General features: G+C 41.2%; 1 protein-coding gene across 1 annotated transcript in view; it reads left to right on the top strand.

The window, feature by feature from the left end:
• The window catches only part of syndig1l (synapse differentiation inducing 1-like), a 36,521-nt gene extending 13,488 nt beyond the window's left edge, over window positions 1-23,033 (top strand). Inside the window, exons 2-3 of the mRNA XM_078274762.1 lie at window positions 14,467-14,604; window positions 22,851-23,033. Of these exons, the coding sequence (XP_078130888.1) occupies window positions 14,467-14,604; window positions 22,851-23,009 (297 nt within the window). The 3' untranslated portion in view covers window positions 23,010-23,033. The remainder of the gene's footprint in view (window positions 1-14,466; window positions 14,605-22,850) is intronic.
• The last annotated feature ends 306 nt before the right edge of the window (window positions 23,034-23,339 follow it).

Here is a 23,339-nt window from a genome sequence, read left to right on the forward strand (position 1 = left end):
ATTGGTTAGAATATAGCTAGCATATATAATAAATATAATGAAATAATTTAGTTTAGGCTATGCATAGTACCTAGACCTGCCAACAAATGCTTATTGTTAGAAGAAAACCAAACAATCCTTAGACCTATAGACCATTACTGACCTCAATCACGCCGGCTCCCTCAGAATCAACTGCCAATCTCCTGCTTCTCTTTCTCTCTGCTGAAATATCTTCCAATATCCATCTCATCTGCTCAATGAATTGAAGGATACAACGGTACAATAGCATTAACAGGGACCCTATGACATTTAGTTTTCAGTGACAACAACATTCTATGGGGATTGATATTGTTTTAGAATATGCCTACTATAGAGATAGGCTATATTATTGGCAATGAATAAAGAGTTGTGATTAGCTTGCTAAGTTAACCATTTCTTGTATTTCGCTCGTTCACCCTAGCTAGACTATAGTTTTCCATAGCAAACCAAAATATCCCCTTTCCTTTACCTCAAGAAAACATAGCTAAAGGTAAGCAGGTAATTAAAAACAACTTACAATTTCACTCTGTATCACACTAGGTGTAATCAAACTTCCTGTCACCATTAGCATGTGTATCGGTGTGTGTATGTGTGTGTGGGGGGGGAGGGTGCATACGAGACGAGATGAATCCCCCAGTTACTTGCAACGCACCGGTCTGCAGCGCTCTGAAAGCTGCCAGTTCACACCAATGCAACGAGACGGTGCGGTGCATCATCTTGATAGCACAACGACTCTCTGTACTTCTGTCTAACTTCCGACTTTTCGGCTATTTTTTTTAGCTATATACATCATTTGTTGTGTCTATATATCAATGAGGATAAATCAAATTGTTATTGTTGTTCTTATTATTATTTAGGGGGGCTTAGGAACATTTTGGGGTAGCTTCAGCCCCCCTAAAATAGGCCTAACGATGTCCCTGATGTGGTAGTCCTGCCTCTGTGAAACATTTCAATACAAATGGCTTCTACTTAGTTTTTCTGATTGAATCCCTTTTTTCAGCACAGGCATTGGAAGGCTAAAACCATGGGCATGGGTGTGAAATCAATAGTTAGATCAATTTTAAAATGAATATATTTCTAACTGCCCTCTGCCTCACCTCTGCAGTATTTTAAATCAGACCAGGTTTGATTAGAGGAGTTATCCGTTCTCAATAAATCTGAGCGGACATTAGCTCTTACACCTTCATTAAATCTAAAATGTAGTCATGCTGCGGTTCAGTGCACTCATATGGTTCCTTTCCTTTCCCGCGCCCAATATGAGCCAGTGTCATGGGTTCTATAGAGAAATCTATAGTGAGATATCCCATTTCTCATTTAGCACTAAATGACAAACCGATCTCTTGGATCATTTCAATTTAACAGTTGTCTAAGCACCTCTTTGACATTCAATCGTTCAAAGGAGCAGCCTTGGTGGGAATTCCAGACAACATAACATATTATTCTCCACATTTTTATTTACGTTTGGTGCAGGATTTGGGACAAAAGTTTGGTTATTTTTTTAAATGTCGATCTGCTTGCAACTGCCTTTTCACATAGCTTGCAGATGTGACAAGTCAAATCTAACAGTTCAACAAAGGAAAAAGGGAGCTAGAGAAAGAGAGAGAGAGAGTTTCAAACCCTGGCTCCCTTCTCACCTTGAGGTGGTCGGATTATTGAGAATGATGATTATAATTACTCAGAAAAATGAAGAAATAATCATTGAAGATAGAATACTTTTAAGTAACTCATAAGTTTGCTTCAACATTGCTTATTTACACTTTATATGTTGTGGGCATTGAGCAGAGAGAAATGATGAAAGCTCACAATGTATATATTGTTAATGCCATTTGAATGACCATCATTGATCACTCCCTCCTTTGACCCTTAAACGGACAACGGTCAATCTCAAAGAGCTTGATTTGAAACATCACTTAAGAGTTGATTCAAAATAAATGTGCAGGACAGTGTAAGGTCCAAATGTGTGTAAACTCAACCAGAGGTACAGTCATGAAATGCAGACAATTTAGCACACTATATACAGTATAGTATATATATATATATATACATACACACATACACACACACAATTAATATCACAAGCATGGTGATAGGAAGAAGCACTCGCCCACCATTGCAGAGATCTTGCATTAAACACTTAAACACCGGCAGTAGTTCATTATAATTGTGACACAATTCTCTCACAAGCCATGCCAACTGTGGTTCACACAGTTAAAGAACTACTGCCGGTGTTTAAGTGTTCAATGCAAGTTCTCTTTAATGTTGGGCGAGTGCTTCTTCCTATCACCATGTTTGTGATAAGGTGTGTGTAGGAAGAAGCACTCGCCCACCATTGCAGAGACCTTGCATTAAACACTTAAACACCGGCAGTAGTTCTTTAACTGTGTGAACCACAGTTGGCATGGCTTGTGAGAGAATTGTGTCACAATTATAATGATTGGAATGGGTTCATTTGTTGTCTACATACTCTTCTGTCTATACCCATCCCAGAGAGACTGGGAGTTGACAGCAGAACAATCTGGCTCTGTACATATACAGCCTCAGTGGACCCCATTTCTCTACATCCATTGTCACACCTGTACAAATAACTGAATCAACAAGTAAACACTTGCATTTGTAGCAGTTACTAGGTTGAATTAAATTAAATTGAATGAAGACAAAGGCAGAAAGCCATCTTACTGTGGTCTTACTCTAAAGAGAGAAGTTTGAACCCTGGCTAGTATGAATGACTATGTTTAACAGCTTAAGTAAAGAAAATAATATGTGAGACAAGTGGTTATAGCAGTTAACTGGAAAATAAGAAATTAAAGATTCCCATCATTCTTGGTCTTGAATGAAGTTCCTGAAAAAGTAGCAGAACATTGGGCCTCATTCACCAAACGTTCTTAAGAACAAATTTGTTCTTAAACCCCACTTACGCAGTTTTCATGAAGATTCTGGCATTCACCAATGTTTTCTTATTTGGGATTTGTTCTTAGGTAAGAACAGAATCTGTGCACACTCAAGAACACTCTTACGCACAATTGAGAGCTGACATATTTGCGCAAAATAAGTAGTTATAACGTTTTCGTTCGTTCTAATTTTAAAATTTAATATTTCTCTCCTTTATAATTTTGTAACTAATTATTGTCATTATTTAACACATAATTATGTTGTTTGTTTTAATAAATACACACTACACTTACACTTCTGCTCATTTGTAAAGCACTTTGAATTGCCATTGTGTATGAATTGTGCTAAGCCTATATACTTCATCAGTTCTGCGCCCTTCTCCGGACACAGCGTTCACTGCATGAGTAATTGCATTCCATGCACCGGTTTTATTTGCTGCTTTGTATCCACTGCTGACGCTACTAAATATGATGTCTCGGTTTTCGCTAATTACTTGCAGCAGTACCTCCACTTACCACAATTACTAAAGTTTTTCTTTCTTTTGGAGTCGAGGCCTCCATTGTCTGTACCACGTCTTTTCGACATTTCTCTAGTGTGCACACGGCCCTGCCATCTCATGCCCTTTTATGGGAATTATTGGGTTTACCTATGCTAAATAGTACGGTGGCCGACAGGGGCAAACGCCCTGCAACTTAAAGTGCCCATATTATGAAAAAAAAACTTTTTCTGGGTTTTGGGGTGTTCTTTTGTGTCTCTGGTGCTTCCACACGCATACAAACTTTGAAAAAAATCCATCCATGCTGTTTTGAGTGAGATACGGTTTCTGAATGTGTCCTGCCTTCAGTGTCCGGGTGAGCTGTTCAAAATCGGCACGGCTTGTGACGTCACAAGCCGAAACAAGCTGGCTAACCGCAACCGTTAGCTCGTAGCGTTAGCATGCTACCTCGTTCTCAATAGCAAAGCACTGCTACAACACACACAAGTTCACCATAATCTACAAAAGAACTACTTACATGTGCGCCCTCATTTAGAAGTCTCCCAGCTAATCCTGCCTTGTAACTAACTGAAGTTGGAGAAACAGCCTTTCTTTTACTGTCTATGGCGCTAGCTAGCTGACATGATCTACATCTGAGCTACTGGGCATGTGCAATCAAAGATAGTACAGAAGAAGAAGAAAAGAGGTCTCACTCTGTAGCTAAAACAGAGACCAGGTGAAAAGAGGATCTGCAACAGTGAGAGAGAGCGGTGCAGTACAACAAAAATGTGGTGTTTTTTGAAAATTAAACCATGTAAACCTATTCTGGTACAACCTTAAAATACAATTATGAACCTGAAAATGAGCATAATATGGGCGCTTTAAGAAAACACACATAAATAGACAAAACACAAGCAAATTAATTTGCCGACACCAGAGCGGCGGTGGGCGTGAAGCCCAACTTGGACGAGAAGACCGCGCAGCCCTTGGTGTCGAGCAACGCGGCCGGCAGCTCAGGCTTGTTTTTGCGCATCGTGCCCACCACGGTGAGGCGCCTCTCAACGAGGAGCCGCTGGGCCAGTTCGTACGAGGTGAAGAAGTTGTCACACGTGACGTTGTGCGGGCCACTCAGCCACACCACGTCCAGCACCACCTGGGCGCCCTGATTCCTGAGGTTGAAAGAAGAAAAAAAAAAAAAAACCAAGAAGAGAACAAAAGCCACACAAACAAATTAGCCGAGACACAAGCTACACGCGCTCCACAGGCAGCAAATTACGTGTGCAGCCAGGGTCAGTGTGTCTGTCTGGCTGGTGAGCTGCTGAAAAAAAAAAAAAAAACTAAGTCTAGTCAGGCCACGCACATCGTGTATAGAGTCTGTGGGCACGGGCTTGACACGATTACGGTAAAGTTGCCACGGTTCCGTGTGAATTCCCCTGCTACTACTTGAAACCAAAGAAGCGTTGCTCTGGTTGCTTGCAGCACTATCCTATCTATTTATTGCGTGCAGAGGGAATTTTGAAGGACAATCGTTTATCCCGACACCTCGGATTCAGCCCTGCCAATGGGGAGCTTGTCAGGCTACAAACAAATAGTAATAGTAATAATAACCACGACTACGACAACGACGACGATAATGATAATAGCTGCGGCGACAAATACCCACCTCGAAAGGGAACCAGCTGCTTGTCCACGGTCACGTCGGGGCCCAGGTTGTAGAGGAGAGGCAGACGCCGCGCCCACGCGTCCCACACGTCTCGTATGGCCGCCAGTTTGTCCGAGGCTCGTCTGGTGGCTCTGTCGGTCGTCGAATCACAGCAGTCTCGAGTACGCGTGGAACCGTTTGAGCGGCATCGTGGCGCGGAAAATTGCCCTGATGTTCTCCTCGTGCCATAGGCTCTCCACGGCCTCGTTTCAGGACCTTTCAATTTTGCCGTTTCTTGACACAAACGTTTCCCTCTCCTCGTCCTCCTCGTCTTCACCCTCTTCGTCTGCTTCTCCCATTTATTGTCGTTGTCGTTGTTGTTCTGTGTTTACTCCTTGTTCAACTTCCGCATCTGGGCCGTTGTCATCGTCGTCGCAGCAGTCTTTTTCTCCGTCGTCGTGTTTGTCTCGGTCCTCTTCTGGCGCACACCCGCCGGATTCGCATTCATCGTTAGAGTCGGAGTCGCTGTGGTTGGGGATGCGTCTTGTTCTTCTTCTTGTTGTTGTTGTTCTTCTTCTTCTTGTTCAACTTCCTCGTCTCGGCCGTTGTCGTCGTTGTCGTTGTCTTCTCCTTTGTCGTGGTGGTCGGCGTCGCAGCCGTCTCCGTCGTCGTGTTTGTCTCGGTCCTCTCCTGACGCTCACCCGCCGGATTCGCATTCGTCATCCTCGTTGGAGTCGCTGTGGTCGTGGTTGGCGTCTTGTTGTTCTTCTTATTATTCTTCATCAACCTGTCAAGCTTGATCAAGCTGTTCCACTTAGCTGCTCCCTCTAGAGGTCTGGAGAACTTCCGTTGTGTAATCTGGATGCTGCGTTTTTTTGTTGCATTTGTTTTCTGGGTTTGTGTGCTTTTCTTTTTGCATTGTTTCATATTTGCAGCGTGTTTGTGTATTTGGTTGTGTTGTATGTATTTGCAGCGCATTTTCTGAATGCTGCGCATGTGTTGTCAAATTAATGAAGTTTTTTTTTTTTTGCATCACTTTTTTTGGAGATTGCGTGCTTTTCTTTTTGCATCATTTTTTATTTGCAGCGTGTTTGCTGAATGCTGCACGTGTTGTCAAATTAATGAAGTTGTTTTCTTAATTTGCCTGTGTTTTATCTATTTGTGTGTGTTTTCTTAAGTTGCAGGGCGTTTGCTCCTGTCGGCCACCATTAAATAGGAGCCACAGGCACAAGCTTTACATTTACGAAGACATTGGGATTCATCATTCTAAGAACACACCTGCGAACAATTCTGCTGTTTAAGAACACGTCATGAATCAGACGTAGACTTTTTCTTAGGAACTTTCTTAAGAACAAAATTAAGAAAAAACTTAGGAAGATATTGGTAAATGAGGCCCATTGTCTCTCTGCCAAACTTAACTGGTGCTTCCTTAATCCTCGCCTGAACGGCAGCTCAAGAGTATTAGAAAATAAATAATGAGAGATGCTTCTGTAATGCAACAGGTTTTAAATAATATCAGCCCTTTGGGGCGGGGGCAGTCAGGTAATGATTGTCCATCAGTCTGTTGGATTTAGATTTTATATTCAAAAAGAAACTAAAGGGAGATAAGGCTCTTGTTGCGATGTACATATAATCGGTTAGTAGTTACAATACCTTGCTTTTCAGCCTTAAATCCACTCTGTCGCACTCCACTACTCTGGCAGGTCACCTTCTCATTGGGTGTGAATATGTACAGAGGGGCAAAAAAGTATTTAGTCAGCCACCAATTGTGCAAGTTCTCCCACTTAAAAAGATGAGAGAGGTCTGTAATTTTTCATCATAGGTACACTTCAACTATGAGAGACAAAATGAGAAAAAAGAAATCCAGAAAATCACATTGTAGGATTTTTAATGAATTTATTTGCAAATTCCTTGGGAAAATAAGTATTTGGTCACCTACAAACAAGCAAGATTTCTGGCTCTCACAGACCTGTAACTTCTTCTTTAAGAGGCACCTCTGTCCTCCACTCTTTACCTGTATTAATGGCACCTGTTTGAACTTGTTATCAGTATAAAAGACACCTGTCCACAACCTCAAACAGTCACACTCCAAACTCCACTATGGCCAAGACCAAAGAGTTGTCAAAGGACACCAGAAACAAAATTGTAGACCTGCACCAGGTTGGGAAGACTGAATCTGCAATAGGTAAGCAGCTTAGTGTGAAGAAATCAACTGTGGGAGCAATTATAAGAAAATGGAAGACATACAAGACCACTAATAATCTCCCTCGATCCGGATCGTCCCCCTGCTTAAGCCAGTGCATGTCCAGGCCCGTCTGGAGTTTGCTAGAGAGCATTTGGATGATCCAGAAGAGGATTTGGAGAATGTCATATGGTCAGATGAAACCAAAATAGAACTTTTTGGTAAAAACTCAACTCGTCGTGTTTGGAGGGGAAAGAATGCTGAGTTGCATCCAAAGAACACCATACCTACTGTGAAGCATGGGGGTGGAAACAACATGCTTTGGGGCTGTTTTTCTGCAAAGGGACCAGGACGACTGATCCGTGTAAAGGAAAGAATGAATGGGGCCATGTATCGTGAGATTTTGAGTGAAAACCTCCTTCCATTAGCGAGGGCATTGAAGATGAAATGTGGCTGGGTCTTTCAGCATGACAATGATCCCAAACACACCGCCCGGGCAACGAAGGAGTGGCTTCATAAGAAGCATTTCAAGGTCCTGGAGTGGCCTAGCCAGTCTCCAGATCTCAACCTCATAGAAAATCTTTGGAGGGAGTTGAAAGTTCGTGTTGCCCAGCAACAGCCCCAAAACATCACTGCTCTAGAGGAGATCTGCATGGAGGAATGGGCCAAAATACCAGCAACAGTGTGTGAAAACCTTGTGAAGACTTACAGAAAACGTTTGACCTCTGTCATTGCCAACAAAGGGTATATAACAAAGTATTGAGATGACCTTTTTGTTATTGAATCAAATACTTATTTTCCACCATAATTTGCAAATAAATTCATTAAAAATCCTACAATGTGATTTTCTGGATTTTTTTTCTCATTTTGTCTCTTATAGTTGAAGTGTACCTATGATGAAAATTACAGGCCTCTCTTATCTTTTTAAGTGGGAGAACTTGCACAATTGGTGGCTGACTAAATACTTTTTTGCCCCACTGTATTACAGCCTTGGCATATGCCATATTAAATGGCTATATGCACAGGCTAATCGATTACCCTCTAAAATTTATACTTCACTCTAATGCAGCAATTTCAGTCAGAGTGGCACTTATCTTAAGGTGTTGGTCTTAGTTCTGGCCTTGCCTTAGTTCTACTGTAGCTGAAGTATTTGGAGGTAGGACCTTTGGATCTGGTTTTTGTTGTATGGAAAGATGAATATGTGTATACAGTCCAAAAGCTGTTTAGACAGTTTAATCCAGTCCCAACTGTGGCCTTCGGGTCAAGTGTGTGAGTTTTCATTTGTATATATTGTTCGCCTGCTTGTTTAAACACTATTGCCGTGTATGTATTTATATGCATTTGCTTGCTTTGTTAGTTGCAATGTTTCTACCTGAGTTGACCTATGGATTCTGAAAGGTTATACTGGGCATGTTGCAGGTTGGCACCTTAACTCCTAGGCCACAAGGGTGCAATATTACACCACGGTGAGGCGCCTCTCGACGAGGAGCCGCTGGGCCAGTTCGTACGAGGTGAAGAAGTTGTCACACGTGCAGTATTACACGTTTGTTAGAAAACAACTGTTTTCTAACAAACGTGTATTCTAACAAACGTGTAATATACAAGAGGTATTCTGGTTCCATAAGTCAAGAATTTATTTTTCATTTGTTGTAAGATTTAATCGCTAACTTCTTCCCAACCCATTTTTGCTTGTGCATTTCAGCCTGTTTACAGAGCACGGTGAGAATACCAAGCATGATGTGTAGTGTTCCCCTGTTGTAGCCTCATTACACCATCCTAAATTGCACACCTGTCAACAATAGGCCATGGGGCAATGGAGAGAAAGAAACAACAAATATTTTGTTCATTAATTCACTGCAGACAGGCTGGCAGGCAGGCAAGCACCTCCACTGACGATTGTAATACATATTTGAGAGGACTGCATCATGACGAGGCTCTTATCATTGGAATCACACACTGTGTGACTGAGTGCCCTCTGAGGTTCCTGAGTGTGGTAGACCTCATAGGGCTGCTGAGCCCAGGCACTGTGTAAATCACAAGGTCTAATAAACAGTGTGGTAAAGCTTGTATTTCTTTTGACCAGCCGCCCCCTTTGGTAGCACTTAATCACGCCGCCTGATAAATTACAAACCCTTAAGACAACACCCTCACATCTGGAGCCATGAGCTAATAACTTAACATGACCACCTGGAGCACAGAGACAGAGTGTGTATGTTGAACTGATGCAGCATTAGGATGCAAAGGGTGCGACTGTATATTGTCTTGGCTGGATCTGCCTCTCCACAGACAGGGAGGCCAGATGACCTGCAGAGGACTCTTATGGTGCGTGTTAGTTTTGCATGTTTTGTCAAAATATAATCAAATGAGAGTGGACTATTAAGAGGGCCCAGATCCTAATGAAATGGCGTGTTTTCTCATGGACATAGGACACTGTTGCAATCAGAAGATGACATCATTCATAGTTTTCTGTAATTTCCCAATGAATTGTTATCAGGATTGTAAATGTGCTGAAAATGTAATTTTGTGCCGTATTGCATCTTTAATGGCACTCGCTCATTAACTTTGCTTATGCATTCAGCCAAGTAATTGAATTCCCTTTGGTTGTTAAGTAGTTTCTGTCTGCAATCAGAACTCACTCTCTATATACTTCTACCTTTGTGTAGCTGTTTTTTGCTTCATAAAATGGTTGAAGAGACAATATTAATATCTGTGGGTGCTTTAATCCCGATTCAGTGTGCTCAGGAATTTGTGTTTGTGGTGTGTAGTTTTAATTTTTCCTCTCTCATACTTTCAGGCAAGCAAGCTGCATTGCTCAGATCCAAAATATGCCTTTTTTCCTCCAGTATACAACCTTTAATTGTACAGTTGGACTCACTATGGAAGGGTAAATTATATATTCACGTTGTTCCCCTATAGAGGCCTATGGTGTTTCATTTCAGATGTCAGCTTCCACAACATGAATCTGCATTCAAAGCATATCAAAGAAACTGTTTGATTTGATATCATTCAAAACGACCGTACACACGTTGATTGTGCAATCAGCTCATATCATCCCATATTTACGTTTGCTGTTAGGCAGCGACCTCTCGTAAATAAAACAGTCACATATGTCGTTTTGGGAGTCATTGGAAACGACCTATTCTGTCGTTTAGGTATGATGATGTGTTGTTAATTATTGTTATATTTGAAGGGGGACAGACAAATAATGGTGACAGGGTTCATTTACTTAAATACCCAAAATGACAGTGTGCTCCAGCCAGATTCACTGTGTCTTTTTGCAATCTGTGACTAAGTCTATATTTATGTATTTATTTTACTGTCATAAGTAAATCATGAACAGGGATGATCTCTGTCGTCCTTAGGTTTGAATTTCTGAACACATTAGCGCGTCACAAATAAAAAGAGAATCAAATGCCACATCCTGTGAGATACTTTGTACACGGTGGAGTGGTTCAGTTCAAAGATGCATTAAAATGCTCATGTTCACTGTCATGCCATCTTTATATGATTACCTGCCTCCCACACAGGAGTTAAGGTACAGTACAAGACATCCACTTGATATCAGGATGCAAGAATAAAGGTATGATAGATCTCCTGGGGATGGAGAGCAGAGGGTAAAAAAAAAGTGGACAGGGGCACATTTCCTGTGTTGTGGAGGCAATTTTGCAACAAAGAAATTAGACGAGCCCTCCTCTTGGTTATGCTGTCATGGCAGAGTGGTGAAACCATCCATTAGTTCTTCATCGGTTGCCACATGTTGACATGATTTACGCCCAACAAGACATATCTGAGTACAGCTAGCAGCACCGGCATGCATAGTCATTAAGGCTCTCAGGTATAGGAGAGATGGTGAACAAATGTCAACACACGCACACACATGCTCATTAAAAGTCAGATAGGAAAACAAAATTCTGTTAACTTTAAATCACACAGCTTTGCAGTAAATCCAAAGCCTGTCAGTCTGACCTGTAACTTCTGGTTTGCCGAGCTTCTTGTAGGATTTAAATTCATGGACGACTTGAATTTGAGGAAAAATGAGATACTGGTGGGATCACACTCCCATGAGACAGCTTTGCAGAGGGATTGGCAGCCTGTTTTCATCTGCTTTGGATCTCCTGCAACCATTTGAAGGTTTCATGATTAATGGCCTTCCTGTACATCCAGACAAGTTTGCATGTAGAGCACATGCAGCCCTGTCTGCAGACCTGCACTGACTCCAGCTGGCCTCATTGTTCGCCTGCTTCACTGACTTCCTCTGCTTCTTTAACTTCTCTCTCCAGCTTCCCTGGTAGCCTAAGCCAACCAAACAGCTAGCATCCCTGGATGATGTATGTTTTCATTCTCCAAACAGCCAAAAGGCTGTGCAGATATTGTCAGTAAGCTCTGAGGCACAGGGCAGAGGAAGGCTGCCTCTGCAGAGATTGCGCTATAGTGTTTGCTTAAGGCCATGAAGGCAGGATGACATTATGCAGAATGTAGGCAGCATTATACTCGTGTGATGGCCTCCGCATTGCATTATGAAGAGAATGAAGATATATCGATCATCTCAGCAGGGGTCTGTGTTCACAGCTTTTAACAGATCCATAAGCTTCACAGCTTGACAACACAGAGTGGCATTCTGAGGCTGCAGAGACGGATGGAAAGGTTTCGCTTGCTCAGTCTCTTTTGGAGTTTAATATAATTTACTTGCTTTGTCCTCTAGGACGTCTATTTTTGAATTAAGTGTGTGTGTGTGTGTGTGTGTGTTCCCCCTACCATTAGTAGGCAGGGCCCCCACACACATTTTAACCACCCACCCACTAATCCCCACCATCAATCAGGAAACATGGCTATAAGGGCTGCATGTTATTAAAACTAATTGAAAACGGTTTCACCTCTCAAAGCAAATTCATTCCCAACACTCCCACCCAGTTACAGTAATTTTACTTTTAATACAAAGCAAACACCACTACACTGCACTCTTGCTTATTGAAATAAAACACACACTGTGCACAACCCTTGTTCTTTCAAATTATTCATCCACAAACCTTTGCACCATTGTAATAAGCTGACCCTATTTAAGTAGTTGTCCTTTAAATGTAACAAGCAAGCTGAGGATGCCCTGGTGGCCTAGGTGTTGAGGTGCCACATGTGAGCCGCATCGTACCTAGTTCTGCTTCACCTCTTTATTGTTCTCTCTGCAATAGAAGAATTTCAAAAAATCAGCAAAAAAACAGTAAAAACAATTCCTATGCTCCTTTGATTTAACAGCACAGTTAACCAAGAGAAGCCTGAAAATTCAGGGAGTCATGAGCCCGGTGTGAGTCAGGATTACAATGTTTTTTAGAGCAATAACACCAGCCCTGGAAAAACCAACAACTCTGACCTCTAAAAACCTTTGAACGTACACATGTTCCATCAAAACAAGTTCCTATCGAGGCTATTTTGCAGCAGCACCGTGGCTCTGTCCGGCGCTTAGCAGCGCCCAAGGCGATTGTGATTGATTTAAAGAAATGCCAATAAACGAGAGCATGTTTTTCTCCCATCCCAGAATGCTGTGTGGACTCCCCCAGACCATCCTCTGCAGCGCTGTGGAGGAAGGTCTGGCAATGGGTACACCACAACCACAAAAACAAGTGCAGGGATTAAGAGTTATAAACCCACTGATAAGGATTATAGCGACAAGATGTCAGATTGCTCAATGGAAATCAGGGAAAATAATTTCCTTTGTCAGATTGCCATCTTAAATTTGATGATTGGACTTTCGATATACCCCCCCATCTCTAATTGAAATATTCAGCTTTATATTGATCTCAATTTCTTTAACACAACAGTACATTCTTAGCCTTGATTTCTTTCATTTATTTCTCATGTCCCACCAACATGGATCATCCTTCAAACAGGATGATGTGTGAAGGATGCAGCTTAATGGCTCTTATAGAAACCATGGCCTCAATCTGTGATTTCTTTTCATTACAGGCACTGTGGAAAATAAATCTCTATTCTTAGTCCTGCCTCTGTTGTGGGGCAAAATACACTTTATATGTACAATACGTTAACGGTTGTCTGAAACTGACTTGACTGCTGTGGATCAGAACCCCCTAAACAGCATGCAGATGGATGAGTGTCTATTCTCTTTTGCTGAAGGCATTTCAGTTCCATGTGAGGAATGTTGCGTGTAGCGTGAAATAGTTTCATAAAGCTTTAGGGAGGAAGGAGGTGTGTTTGATTCATAACTATTTCTCATTTGAAAGCAAAGTGTACTTTCAACAGTATCTCTTTTTTATGCCATCTGTTGTTTAGATGCCAAAATGTAGGAATCTGCATATCTCAAAACTAATGAGAAACTAATGGGCCATCACAAAAAGACCATGAATACGAGCTATGACATTACGTGGAAGGAAATGATCCGGCATGCAGAGACTCGTCTGTTTTGTTTCCCATTACACAAATGGCTTTTGTCTTTTTTAATGAATGCAGATTCAGATTTTCCTCCCAGTCGACTTAAAAATCACCTCTACCTGTACACAGATAAAGGAAAACTTTTTCTTTCATCGTTTACAGTGAAATGTGCCTCAACCCACCTGCACGAAATGGATGCACTGACCGATAATTGTGATTGGCCGAAAGGGTGCCGCAAATATATGATGTGTTAATGATGGAGGGAAGAATAAAAACTGTCAAACTATGTATGCAACTATGTATGTCTTGTCTGAAGTTGCAGTTAAACTTAAATAGTTTACTGTGAATGAAAATAAGGCCCATTCATGAAGTGTCTGAACACAAGAAAGGGGTCACAAAGATTGGGGCGTATGCCACCATTAATCATATCTTATTTATCAATGTTAAAGATTACAACACTACAATTCAGTTTCTTTAGCCTGGCACTTTAACTACTGATGTACCTATGAAGAAGACATGATCATTAATAAATCAGAAATCATGATGATTAATATACCTTAATTGATGCATTAATTAACGTATTGTTCCTGCATTAAGTCAAAAGTGTTTTTACGGTTGAGTATGTGCCAGACGTAAATTGCCACAACTTGTCATTTTAATACTTTTGTAAGGACTAAACAAACAAAACATAAAAATGTTAACTAGTGAGCTTGAGATGTGATTATATGTTGTTTGTATTCCTGTTTTAGGTCTTTATGCTAAGATAAGTGTCTGTAGCCTAAATTTACATATAAACATGAGTGAGGTATCGATCTTATAATTAACCCTTCGAAAGAAAGTGTGTGTGTGTTTTGACCTGAGTTGGTGTTCTCTGTGCAGACGGACTGCTCCAGTGACAGCGAGAGCGAGGACAACTTCATAGTCGTCCCTCCACGAGACCACCTGGGCCTTGCCATCTTCTCCATGCTCTGCTGTTTCTGGCCTCTAGGGATCGCAGCATTTTACTTTTCACAGGGGGTGAGGACACACACACACACATGCACGCACACACGCAAACACACATACACACACACGCGCACACACACACACACACACACACACGGGCACACACACACACCACACACACACACACACACACACACACACACACACACACACACATGCAATACAGACGCCTCCAAAGTTGTGGTCTGTCATGCTGCTGAATGATACATGATCAGTTTGTTGAGCTCTAACATAAAACAGGTGCATCCTCCCATACACACACACACCTTCATGAATTTGAGACATGCGACCACACAAACAGACATGCACATATACTACCCAGCATTATGTATGTCACATACTCATCACACATAAAAAGGACTGACAGCTGACTCTCTTACTGCCAACACAAGGCCACTTTTTACTGGGCAACCCATCAATAACTCAAGGCCAATCTGTAATGGCTGCTTGATGCTCTGTAAACAGGCTGAAAGCTGCCTTTAGGAAGAATATATATATATATATATATATATATATATATATATATATATATATATATATATATATATATTCTCTTCCAAGGCTCTATCTGCAAATTCCCCCCAAAAAAAGGAGGTGACCAAAATACTAAGATGAGACGGCCTTTGAAGTAGTGTCATTTTCAAGAGGACTAAAGATGAACCCAATTACAGGTGTGCCGACGGATTAAAGGTGATCTCAGACACGTTAAACGGCCTTGTTGGAGCTGTAGTTTGGAAAGCAGTATTTGTCGGAAGAAATGCATGAAAACACACTAAAAACACAGTGTTTAGTCAGTTATCTGGCTTTCATGCACAACTATCCTGTTTTTGAATGTTAAGGAATGTTAAGGAATTAAACCAAAAGAGTCTATTTATGGATCAGAGCTTCGGTGTTTGATATCCTTAATGGGTAATAGATAAACTAGCCTGACAAGCCAGACCCACATCAAGATGTTGGGTCTGGGAACTCACCATTGGCAGGGCTCAATCCGAGGGGCGTGATAAACGGTTGTCTTTCAAATTCCCTGTGCACTCATAGCCAACCAGAGCAACGCTAGTTGATAGATTAAACCCTTGCCATATCCGGTCGGCAAAACTCCGAACACATCTTCTTTTTTTAAGAATGACTTCAGTGCTTAACTCCAAGTCTTCCAGAGTTGCGGCTAAAGCCGATTCCAAAGACCGCTGTTCACTAGCAGCAGCAGCCGTCTTCTTTGTTTTCAAGTAGCAGGGAATTCACGCGGAATTCCTCCCTCTTTTCAATTCTGTAGGAAACAACTCCAATGACGACATGTAATTCAAACAAAGAGCAGAGGGATCACTCCTTATCTTGCTGCTAATCAATTCTGTCTCTTTCAACATTCAACATGAAAGGCCAAACACATTAAAAGGCCGACTCACACACGTGCAGCATGTGTTTAAAAGCACATGCAAACACACACACACACTAGAGTCAGACAAGTCTCAGTCAATCAAAAGCTTGAGCATTTAGCTTACTTATCTGCGGGGGTGAGTAGTCCGAGGCAGATGAAGGCAGTCAGTGAATTATCTGGTCAGGGGCTAATTTGATTCTTCTTGGGTAATTATGGAGAAGTGATGGCTGTGTTTAGGAATGGATGGCTTTTTTGCTAATCTCCCTCCTTTAAAAGGTGCCATCTAGAAGAGCTGTCAGGAAAAGATATGGTGGGAGTCTGGGATTGTTTCCTTTTATAGCTCAATAACCCACTTCACTGGTCTTCATTTCATTCAGTCGTTCAGGGAGCCCCCCTAACTAAATGAATTAATTCTGTATAGGTGTGAGGATATTCTCAGTTTTGTCAGAACACAGCCTGGAATTTGATTTTCTGTGTCAACTTCTGCACCATCTGTACTGAGAAAAGAGTGTAAGGATCTGGACCAACAAAGCCAGACTGCAATATCTAGATTTTTTTACGTCATATGTAAAGTCTGTGACAATGATTTTTGGGGGTGAAAATCTGCCTAAAAAGACAGAATTAAGGTATAATGCCTTATCTGCACAGTTTGGTTAATATAGCCTTAAAACTTCAAACCCTTTATTCTCAACTTCACTAGCCGTGTTTCAATTCATTCATTAGGTATTGCATTAGAAAAGCTGGATGGAAACGACAACATTTGATAAAACTTCCTCGATTGCGCAAAAAAGTTTTTACGACAGTTTTACCTGGTGGTCTTTGTCAAAAAAGAGTTGATGAGCTGTCTTTATCTCCAGACAACATGAAACTAGCTAACTGAAACAATCGAAACTTGCCCAACTGAACCAAATTCCTAAAGACCTCTCTCCATTTTTCTCTCGTAGATAGGCAAGTTTACCAGGACGACTTGTTTTGTTTCTGGTTAGCAACCTCTACTTCTACTACTACTGATTACATGCAAAGTCTATAGCGCCAACGTCTGACGAAACTACACTGTAGCCTAGTTTATTTTATATATGCATAGTTAATTCACATTTCTTTATTGCGACATTTCAAAAGGTTGCTTAAAATTGGATGGACAATTTTTTAATGGCTACAGTTTTTGTTGTTACTGCTCTCTGCATTCGGCAGGCAGTGTAAGCTGATGCATTATGGGATTAGACAAGGGCGGCAGAATGAGCCGAGGCGAAAAGTTTAGAATTGATAGCACCTGAGCTTCGTAATTTACTCGGAGGACATTTACAAACAAACAGCTTAGCGACTGTAATAGAGTCTGTGGACGGCCAATCAATAGTGTTTTTGTCCCAATGGAAGGTCAGATCTTGTCAAACTAAGAGAGCCACTGCATGGCTTCCCAAGGAGAGGAGTTTAAGTGAGAGCATCAACAAACACACAGAAACAGACATGCATTTATTTACTAATTTAAATATGCTCATATCCTATTTGCCAAAGACTATACCTATCTTTAATTCTGTGTATCGTCTTTATGGTAAGTAGTGTTTTATTGTTTTAGGATTCAGCGTTAACCGCCCACACACACAACCGATAATGAATAAAATAATGTGGATAACTGCGGGAAAATTAGCTCGGAGCATTTCATTGGGAAGCAAATTGAGTTTCAATTATCGCCACTAATAGGGTGAGTGTTTTGTTTGGAGATGCTGATAAATGTTTCCCTAAGCTCTGAGACAGCTGTGCTGAAAAGTGCAGAGTTGAGGAGCCGCATTCCTACCATGATTATGCAAATAAGACTCCCCTGAAGTTATCTCACAGCATACAAGTCATAATAATGGATGAAAATGAATGTGCTAATTATTGTGAAAGAGTTTATGTATTTGCATGCTTGTCTGTGTGTGGGAGGCCGAGAGACATACACAGAGAGGAGGAGAGGAGAAGAAGAGAGGGATTTGTGTGTTTATTATTCGGAAGAAAAACCTGTTAAGGGTGCTGAATTGACTTCCGAGAGCACATCGCAATAGGAGTCTCGATGCAGCCATGTCTGAGATGTTATCTTTTTTTCTACGACGCCTCATTTCAATCATTTTGTCAAGGTTGTGGAGATAAAGACTTAATGCTTCTAACTGCTTCGCTCTCAAGGGGATTCAAGGAAAAATCCTCACAACGACATACACGGATGCTGACAGAGAAGAGAGCATAGGCACACGCACTTTCAACCTTCTATACTCATCTATTTTGTGCACATTATAGCATTAATATATGAGTCGTGTCCCTCTGAAAGAGCTACAACATGTCCATTTTCAGTCCCTCTAGGATATTTTTGTTGCAATGAAGTTGCAATTTTTTGGGGTATAATTCTTTAAAAATAAAAAGGAAACTTATTTCGGGAAGAATAAAACTACTCTGGGCTGAATTATTAGTTAATTTCCTATCCTGGGCTAGGACACACATTCATACGGTTTGTTAAAGTAACGTTACTTATTGGACTGCTGGGATTCGTTGAAGTCGCGGGAAACTCCGGTTATTGGTCAAATTTGCGGTAAAGTTGCGTGATTGGTCAAAATTGCGAGTTTGCACCGAATTCACGGTGATTGGTTGAATTTGCGCGAATTGTTGTGATCGCGACATCGCGAATTCCTGGAGGGACTGGCTTTTATTTAATTATTTGTGTTCGGTGGGGAAAAAGTTTGATGCATCAAATACAGTGTTTAATAAATGCTTTCACTGGTCAAATTACATAACAAGCATGTGTCCTTCAACTTCCTGGCAGTGATGTGGGAATTGAAACCGCTACATTACGAATCTTTTTAGGATGTTCTAAAGAACTTGCTGGAGTCAAAAGGAGAGGGCACGGTCTCGTTTTGAAAGCAAACTCGAGCCTAATTTCCCATAAGGCCTCCATAACGGTGCTTTTGTTTCAATAATTACTGTATTGATTTGGAAATTGAAGTCTCTGCCTTGATATATGTCCTTTGTCTAGATTTGCTTCCTGACCTTTCGAGGCATTTGTCTGAGGAGTCTTTCTCCCTGGCTCTCATGGCTGTCTTTGTCTTGGACGATTAGGCATTGTCTTCTAAAACCTTTCTTGCCACTAATAAAACATTTGGTGCACAGTGGTGAAAGACCGAATGTGTAGTGTTTTTTACATGTCATCATACCTAAACGATACAACAGGTCAATTGCCAATGACTCCAAAAAACAACATTTAGGAGCTTTCTATTTAACACAGTGATATGGTCTCATAGTGGCCATTTCAAACATGTGACCATAACATGTGACCATAACATGCGACCATAACATGTGACGCGCAGTTTTAATAAAGTGACCATTCTATTCAACGTAATGGTTGCGGTTTTAAACACGTAGTTAATGTTGTGAAATGGAACTAGTTTAGGCAACAAAAATACTTAGTTTGGGTTAGGAAATCAGAGATTGGCTTAACATGAGTCACGTAAAACTACTAAAATGAGGATGGAACAGCATCACAGATGACCAACGTCACAGAATTATGTCGGCAAAACCTCATTGACTTTGGGTTTCAATCAGGATTTATTGTTCATTTATTATTCTTAATGAGTATGTGCTATGTGATGCAGAGCTTGCTGCTTCATAAGTAGAAAAAAGTATACAGGTATAACAGGAAGAAAGGCTCAGCTATTTGCACTGAGTCTGTGCCAGGGCTACCTTATGCCTGATTTATGGTTCTGCGTTGAATCTACACCGTAGTTACGCGTAGATACGGACCCTCCGCTGTGCACCTCTTCAGAAATGTAACTACACATCGCGGGCATGCAGAGTGCAATAACTGTGATTGGTCCGCTTGGCCGTAGCTTGGTAGTGTCGCATTTCCCTTTTACTCATTTCCCGCGCTCTCTTCAACAACATGAAATCAAGGAAAGGGTTAACCTTTCCTGCTACAGTTTTCCACACCCTGGTCAGAAAGCACATGGGGGGGGACACTTTGTTTCTCCGTCTCCACTGCCGGAGTCGGAACTTGCTCCAAAGCTAACCCCTGTCAATCTCTCACTCGCTCTACCACACACTCCCCACACACACACACATATGGGCTCTGCTATTCTCTTAAAGCGATACGCTAGAACGATGCAGACACACCAGCGCACAAGTATAAATCCTAACAACAATGTAGGCCATTTACCTTCAGCCTTTACCTATCACTTTCTCAGTGTAATGACACTGACAATGTGTTTTCACTGCGTCGTTATCTAAAGAAAAACTCAGGATAAAGTTTAACAAATCTGATCTTGTTTCAATAAATGTCCCAAAAAAGTCTCCCTACCCTAAGACAACCCCGGTGACATGCAACGTTGCAATCAAGAACTCACCTCTCATTCCATTACGACATACATAACAAACCACTTGAAATGAGTAAGCAGCCGTTATGCACTTAGAGAGGCATCTGTCCTTTCTGCATTTGCTTTGCTTAGCAGTATTTTGCAATGATAAATTATATGTGCCATTTCTGTCTTATATTATAGACAAAACCCTGTATCAACACATCACGCTTTGTTTCAAATGTAATTTGCATCCGTCTAACTGAATTGACTTGGCAACAAAATTGCAGACAGAGTGCAGAGCTAAACAGGGAATAGTAGAGGGGATGGGAGTTTGCTGTCTGGGGCGACTGCTCTGGTCCAGTTTGCATGATTGTTATGCAAATGGGGAGAGGCTTCGAATAATACAGCATTTAAAAAAAAAAGGTATCAGTAAATCTTAAATTTATTGACAACAACAAAAAATTTAAACTAAAATACTGGCACATACATTGAAAAAAGTTTAACATGTATGTTTGTGAGCTGTTTGTTATTGCCATTTTCAAATTGGTTTGAATAATTGAAATTATGAATAATTGACTCGCTAACAGTCTTTCCGGTGTGTTACATTTACCTCAGGCTCTCTTTTCAGTTAGCCATGCAGAGCACACCTAAAAATAAAGCAGCCACAGGGTCAGGTACCTGAACCAACTGGCTCCTCTCTAAGAGGAAAAGCAGTGGCTCCATTTCAAAGTCCTCCCAGATTTCTGAGCTTCTCGTTCTGTTGTGATAAGCCAGGCTGGGCGTCCTGCAAAGAATCCTCATTTGAGCCTCTTCTATCCGCATGCGAAGGTCAAAATAAGGATTTGTGTAGAGCCTTGCTTTGGGGGGTTTGGATGGTCCCCCCCCCCCCCACTGCCAAAGGTCCATAGATAAAGTCAGTTTTTTTTTTTTTAAATAAACAAGTGTCTTTTTAAATAACGACGGCCATGAATCCCACCCCAAATAAAAATTATCTACACCACACCGAAGCCCTAATCTTGTTAAAAGCACCACTTTTGTGAATGTGTTAACTGGCACAAAACATGTACAATGTAACATCTAATGTATCAACAACCCACGCAACTAACTTTATGATAGTTGCTCATAGCAAAATATGTGAGGCCAAGGACATCAAAATGAAATATTTGAACTTCATAATTAAATGTATTGTGTTATAGGTAAAATAAATAACCTTGTGTTGTGCCTTGAAATCAGTGAATCTAATCAACAACAAAAAAAATTAATAGATTAATATGTGATGTCATTTGGAGAAAAGTAGAACAGAAATGAGTTTAGGGAAAGACAATGGAGATGGAAACAAAGTCCAAACAAAGCCACTGTTAACAATTCTTACTGTTGTCAGTGTGTGTAATTTCTGCTGACCTCTATTCAGCTATATGAATGAAAACAACAAATCAAAACAGGCGTCTCTCCTGTCTCCATTTCCCTCCTGGCAAGCAAGTTCATTCAAAAATAGTAAGATAGCTAGAAGATACCCAGCACAAGCAGCAGTGTGTGAACACATCAACAATGGGCAGGATGAACAAGAGAAGCCCCTGTTCATTCGTCGTCGTTTTTTTCAAGCAAAGTACTCATATCCATTATCCAGATAGTATGGAATGATATACATAGCTAATGTTTCCTTTGTGGTTAATTAATAAACGTTGACACAGTGGGATAGTTTACTTTGTCTCACTCATTAACAGGGACTCCAAGGGATGATTTATTTAACGGTCTTAATAGTATTAGATACTAGAAAAAGACAAAGACAGGACAAGACTGAGTTTTTAACTTAAGAAACGCATTTTTAAAGCTGCTGTAATCAATATGTTCATCAATGGATCAAACCCACACTGTACTAAGAGACTTCAGTTGTTTTATACTGGGGCTGGTCAGAGTTAAACAACTGTTATTTAAGCAGAATGGTTAACGCAACACCTCACAGGATCTATATGTGCCTATAGTGGATTGTAAAAATGCACTAGAACCTTAATACTTGGTAACTGGGTCATGCTGATGGGGCTTGTTGTCTGGGAAAATAAGTATAAAACCATCCCTGCTTTCTAATGACCAGTTTCAATACGCATTACAGCGTTTAGCTTTCACCTGTTTTCACAGAGTTGTTGATGAAGATCATGTTAAACAATAGCAGCACTCTCAAAATGTACTCTCATGAGTCTTGAAAGATGTTGTTTTATAGCTTAATCTCTGCTGCTCTTTGTGGAGTTTTCTTTTTCCCCTTTAATGAGATATTATGATAAATCTGCTGTTCTCACTTGTCATTTATCATTCAGCGCTTGCAGCCGATATAACATAACCTCTGGTCCTTGACATTTTCACACTAATTGCCATTTTTTAGTCCTGCCATGCACACGAGTGCTCCCAGGTTATGCCGAGCCGCTCGATCAATGGACTCATCCTCCCATTGCATTTTTTTCTTCACACACACACACACACACACACAGAGATAATAGCTTTTTAAATATGTCACCCTTTCTCTTGAGCTCCATGCAAACTGTATCTGACTTTCTTTTCTTGCATGTTCTCCTTTCCAGACCAGCAAGGCAGTGAACAAAGGTGACTTCCCACTGGCCAACATCGCCTCCAGACGGGCTTTGTTCCTGGCTGCCCTCTCCATCACCATAGGCACTGGTGTGTATGTGGGGGTGGTGGTAGCTCTCATCGCCTACCTTTCTAAACCAGGACACATATAGCAGCTGCACCTTCTCTCCAACACACCTCCCAGGAGCCCAGGAAAAGAACAACCTCCCCCCGCTCCCTTGGGAACGGCATTGCTCCTGCACACTTCGAGGAAATGTTTTTTGGGTTTTGGGGATGCACAGTTTTTCCCTCCGCCTTCCTTTCTTTCCAGCTTTCTCTCCCTACAGGCCCTCTGGCAGCCACGATTAGCCACAGTGACTGGAGAGAGGTCAAGCTGGAGGGTGAGAAGAAGGGGAATTGGGGATAGACAAAGTTTTTCTTTTGTTGAGACAGTGAGAGGGTTTGAGTAATGGAAGTGTTCCATGTTCGAGTCCAGTTTGCAT

This window comes from Sander vitreus, chromosome 18 (assembly GCF_031162955.1).
Source record: "Sander vitreus isolate 19-12246 chromosome 18, sanVit1, whole genome shotgun sequence".
NCBI classification, from domain to species: Eukaryota; Metazoa; Chordata; class Actinopteri; order Perciformes; family Percidae; genus Sander; species Sander vitreus.